This window comes from Plectropomus leopardus, unplaced genomic scaffold (assembly GCF_008729295.1).
Source record: "Plectropomus leopardus isolate mb unplaced genomic scaffold, YSFRI_Pleo_2.0 unplaced_scaffold10111, whole genome shotgun sequence".
NCBI lineage: Eukaryota > Metazoa > Chordata > Actinopteri > Perciformes > Serranidae > Plectropomus > Plectropomus leopardus.
Genome location: NW_024610632.1, coordinates 1 through 5,820, shown reverse-complemented (window position 1 = coordinate 5,820; position 5,820 = coordinate 1). Strand labels below are relative to the sequence as shown.

The window sequence follows — 5,820 nt, the reverse complement described above, 5'->3', positions numbered from 1 at the left end:
AAACTCTAGTTTAAAAATAATAAATTTTTAATTTACAAATATTATTGAGTCTTAAAGGAGCAGTTTGTAGGATTTAGTGGCATCTAGTGGTCATGCTGTAGGTTGCAATCAACTGAATACCCCGTCCCCTCCCCTCCAAGCATGAAGAACTAACATCGGCCTTCACTTCAACATAAATATGTAAAAAGGGTCTTTCCAGAGTCAGTATTTAGTTTGTCTATTCAGGGCCACTGTAGAAACAACATGGCAGACTCTAAAGGAGGACCCGCTCCCTATGTAGACATAAACGGCTCATACTAAGCTATTATGAATATTAAATTCCATTTCTGACAATAGATGCCTTTAAATCCCCAACACTGTTCCTTTAAATACTGAAGAATAACAAATATATTAAATGCTACATTAAACATATTTAAAATTTTAACGTTACAAAGTTGAAAAAAAAAACCAACGACCTCTCACACGTCATAAAAAATACAAAAACAAGTCATGACATTCGATACCACCCATAGTTATATTATAGCAGATAGTGAGTCTGAACAATAAATTTAAGACATAATAAAATAAACATCAGACACCCAGAAACGGCAGGTTCACAACAAGACGTCCAACACCTCACAGTCTCCAGCACGGTGGTGATAGACAGCGTTTACGACAGTGCTTAGTGGGGAATCATGAGCATACCGCAACCTGAGAGCTGTGTGACTAATACATTATTGCATTGAGTTATAGATATAAATTTAACTTAATAATATTAAAATTGTGTCGCTTTATCAGCATCCGATGTGTCCTCGTCTCTCGACATGGCCGGATTATCATACATCTCCAGACTCTTCTTTTTGTTCCCCGTTATCTTTTCGTCCTCGTCTGTTTTTCCGCAGCTCCTGCAGCACTTGCAGCACTTGCAGCACCAGCAGCAGTGTCTGCCGCAGAAGCCCAAAGTCGAGGTCACCATTCTGTCCCAGGGCGCCATGGAGTGCAGGGGCCGGGGCAAAAACTCCCAGTTTTGGAGGACCTCGGGCAGGAAGTGGGGGCAGCGATTCTGCATCACGTTGATAATGATCACAATGATAGCCAACGCAATAATGGGCACGCCGACGCCGACCAGGACCTTCCAGCCGGCCAACGACAGGCCAAACACAGACAGAGGCAAAACCAGGAAGCACAGGAAGAGGTAGAGTGCGGCAAACCAGCGGTATTTGGCCGTACGGTTCCCCAGCGCTCTGGCCAACCTGATGGGCACCCGCATGAAGGGGATTGGATACCAGAGGAGGATACCCATGATGTTGAAGAAGAAATGACAAAGTGCAATCTAGAAAACAAACCACATGTAACAGTCAAACAAAAATATAACTGTCAGACGTCAAAGAAAATATTAAACAATAGAGTTGAGGGCTAACATCGACACGCTGACATGGTGACACTGACGATGCTCGCAAGGTGATGCTTGGCGGATATGTTTACCATGTTCAGCTGAGTGGTTAATATTCAATATTTAGCAAATTATTCAAATTAATTAAAAAAAAAGCTTGGATTTATATAAAGCCTTTAAAGAGATTCAAGGTTGCTTTACAAAGTACAGTAAACTAATCTGCAATAAACAACAAAAAAATATAAAATACACAGCTGAAAAGTAACCATACGTATGCATGTTGCTGAAAATATTATGATTCTGATCGTAATCCGCCTAAAAACAAATACTTTGTGCTGCATCTTACCTGCAGGGAGTCGGCTAGTGTTTCTCCAGGGCTCGCCATGGCAGCGAGGATAGCGGTGGTTGTCGTGCCAATATTTGACCCCAGTGTCAGCGGATAAGCTCTCTCGAGACTGATGACACCAATACCTGGAGAAAGAAGATTGACAGGATGTAAATAACTCTATCATTAAAAAATGATAACAAGATTTTAAGAAAATACAGCTGGACAATGCATATGTGGAGGATGACTGGAAAGAAGTGGTAAAATTGTGTTAGAACGAGTTTTACCTCCAATGAATTGAGAAAAATTAAATAAATAATTCTTCGTAGGTCTTCAGTCAGTGATTTCTTTTAAATCACTTCTCAAAAAACCCATTTTTTATAGACTTGCTTTTATGATGATATCGCTTTATTTCCTTTTCATATATTTTTATTTCTTTTTACTTATTTCATTGTTTTAATTAATATTTTATCTTTTTTATTTCCTTTTATTTGTGGTTTGATTGCTTTTTTGTTTCTGTTATTGTTGTTTTGTTGTTCTATCTCTTTGTATTATTGCATATTGATATTATGCGACCTGCATCTTGCAATATTTGTCCTCTGGTTTTAATTTGATCCTAAATCTATCCTAGTTTCTTCTTTCTTGTGTTCAAAGGGACTGTTGGCTTTCCTTTGTTATATATGTATCTCTGTATCCCATTTCTGTTTTGTTTGTCAGAGCACTTTGTAAACTCTGTTTAGCTATTGTTATAATTTGTATATATCTATTAATCAAATGTTAATTTTACTGATTAACTGATTAAAGAAAGTGCTTACAATTTGCAAGGCTAGACTGAAATCTAAAGATGTACTGTGTTGCTGTGTATTGTCTTTAATTTGTGCTGTGTTGTCTTAAATTAATCGGTTGAGTCTGTTGTATGTCGATATTATGGAAAATTATGAAATTATTATTTAAAAAGAAAAGAAAACACAGCTAAATCATCATGTAAATAACAACTTACCAACAAGAGGAGTAATAGCGGAGGTGAACACGGAGCTGCTCTGAACGATGAAGGTCATCCCCGCTCCCACCAAAATCGCAATGTATCCAGTAACCCAAGCGAAAGGGAAAGGGAAGTCTGCAGTCAAACGGAGACACAGGAGGTGAGCAATAAACCTGACGAAGCGATCACAGTGTGACTGCACACATTACAACCTCACCACCAGAGCAAACAAGGAGTTTTTTCAGCACTACAGTAATTGTGTCTGAGCTTTCTTCGTCACGCAACAGGACTGGAGCACCTGGTGACGAGCCAGAAGCACCAGGGAGGCTGTACCTGTGCTGCTCATCAAGCATCATCACCGAGTGCAGATGTGCTGACTATCAAACAGGCAGGAGAAACCACGGGGGGAAATCTTTTGGGGTTTTTTTTTGCTTACCTGTGTTGAGCACCTTCTTGATGATCACGGCCACCTGTCCCTTCAGCATGGAGTTGAGCAGCTTGACGATGAGGATGAGGCAGGTGCAGAGGATGAGCAAAGACAGAGCCAGGAGGATGAGGCCTACCGCCAGGTCCGGCAAATTAGCATTGGCGAAGAGGTGAGTGCCTGTAACCGGCGGTCAGAGAGATGATTGGCATTAAAGCGTCCACCCGAGGCTAGCATTATGTGACGGCTAAAAGTAGCCTTGTGTGCATGACTCATTTTAGAGCAAACCTTTCTTTGATAAATGGAGCTGATAAAACAGACTTTCATGCAATTTTCAAAACAAAGCAAAGGCATTTACTTTAATTGGGGGCAGCATACTTTGAACATTTTATGGTCATGTGGCACTCAGGTGCTTCAACGAGGCAGCATGAATAGAGCTATTGAGCAGGTAGACGGGTCAAGAGAGGGCATTAGCTGAGTCACTGTAACGACTCAAAGGTAGTCATTGTCCGCACTTCAGAGGGTCTGGGTGAAGGGGGCTGCTGTGTCTCGTATATCACTGAGCTCCAGCGGATCAGATAATCCAAATTGCTTTGTAAATGTTCTTTTTTCCCCCCGACCGTGGTTTATTCACTGATGCACGCTTACATTTCTCTTGGTAATCGATCCAAGACGAATTCAACTGGGTCCAGGTCAGGTTTCCTTCCTCCCAGCACACGGAACCGGCAGTGCAGTTCACCACTGTTTCGTTCCAGTAAGTCTGAGAGAAACAGGACAAAAACAGCTTCAAATCAATGCTAATGATAATCTTTAAATGATCATACTTAACATTTTTATAAAATAACACACCTTCAAAGCATGATCTAACAACACGATCACTGTGGTCACAATACAAGACGGACAATATCAATCATTAACAGGAGAAAGCAGAGCTAACCATAGCTTTATCAGGTGTTTTTACTGCTGCTGTGTTATGCTCCATGTGCGGCAAACTAATAATTTATGCATGTGATGCAGCTCTTGTTGATTTCTTACCGTGTTTACTTCTTTTTTGCACCACACTTTGATCAGACTCTTGTTTCTGGCTGCTGAGTCACCGGTGGCGATGCCAGTGATGACGGATTTGTCCAGCTAAGAAAACACAAAATAAAAACATGTTAGAGAAAGTTCTTTATGTTAATGTTCAGGCTGTTCTCATGCACTATTTGAATGTTTTCCTGCAGAAAGTAGTGCACCAAAATTGTAGATAACCTATGTGATCATGAGCCAGTAAGTCGTGTATAATCCATGTAATCAGGACGGATGTGATCATGTGACCAATGCACTGACGGGAGTAAATAAGGAAGTAGTCCCTGTAATGAGGCAGGTTTGGATAGTGGATGAGGAACACAGGACTTTCCCCCAGGAGACAAGTGTTTGTGTCCCGTGTAAAACCAAGTGAGCTGAAGTTGGTTTAAGGAATATCACCACCAAGTTCAGTGTAATACTTTTAATACTTTTTTTTAATTACTCCAGGTATGAATTTAAGGCTTATTGTACAAATACCCAAAACTGACACTTTGGATATGTTTTGTTGGTGATTTTGTGTTTCTCACTCTGCATATGGGAGATTCCACTGCCTTAATTCCCATCATGGTGAGTTTAAGACAAGGGATTAGGTAAATTATTTTTAAAAAAAATAGATGTTAGACACCTTTTACGAGTATTTAAACCAAATAATGCAATTTCTTTCAAAAACTTCAGAAAAAAGGCAATAAGCAACTTGGTAAGAAATGTTCCACAAATTGCAAAATTAGTATAAAAAATGTTTGAGGGAAAAAAGCTACGGAAAAACTATATTCTTAATGATCATAGTTATATATTTAAAATTATCTTCCAGAATTCTTATGACTTTTAAGCACTTTTTCACAATCTTTCTTCTTTTGTTGCTCATTACCTTCTTCCCATTTTCTTCTTAAAGAAATCAAGCCTATTTGCTAAAGTGTTAATGGATTTAGGGTATTGGTATCGTAATTTTCTAAGTAATACCCAGCTGAAGTTGTAATGTTGCATATTTTTGGATAATTTCAAAGTCGCTGACTCTACCTGGATGATGGCTTCGGTCAGAGGGTCTGTGATGACGTTGAGCAGGTCGGGGGCGTCCTCTCCGGTCTGGATGTTGAAGGATTTGATCACGAGGTGAGTGAGTTTGTACAGAACACCTGTGGCGACCTCCAGGGGCAGAAGAATCAGCACGGACAGCCAGTTGAAGAAATCGTGGACTGTAGCTCCGGCAAAGGCCCTAAAAGTGAAAGAACGAAGTGTTGAACTCTGTTTCTGCAGTTATTATTTTTATCTACAATGTTATATTAGTCCTCTCTTTATCATCACATGCTCTGATTTACCTGCGAAACTCATTTCGGTCTCCTGCCTGCATCATAGCCACAATAGTGTTGGTGACGGATGTTCCGATGTTGGCGCCCATGATGATCGGCACCGCAGACTGCACGTTCAGCACTGAGGGATAGAAGTGAGAGGAAATTACCCATCCCTCAGTCATGCAGAGGTGACGCCAAACATGTAACGTTGCACCCTTAAAAAGACTAACGGCATGAATGAAGGGGGATGATGGTCTATTTGAGAGAATCTTTCTTAATGTATCTGCCTTTTTTATATAGATGGTGTTTTTTTCTCCTTTATTTTCTCTTTATTTAAATTATTGTCAATTCTGTGACTTT

General features: G+C 40.1%; 1 protein-coding gene across 1 annotated transcript; it reads right to left on the bottom strand.

Annotated features, from left to right (window-relative positions):
* Positions 1-670: 670 nt before the first annotated feature.
* Positions 671-5,599, bottom strand: LOC121963154 (sodium-dependent phosphate transport protein 2B-like; the record flags this gene model as incomplete). The annotated part of the gene is made up of 8 exons (XM_042513480.1): positions 671-1,312; positions 1,719-1,843; positions 2,698-2,814; positions 3,116-3,283; positions 3,752-3,863; positions 4,139-4,234; positions 5,189-5,384; positions 5,488-5,599. Coding segments are annotated over 8 exons (1,484 nt in total), but the record flags the coding sequence as incomplete, so codon positions are not given.
* Between the last annotated feature and the right edge of the window lie 221 nt (positions 5,600-5,820).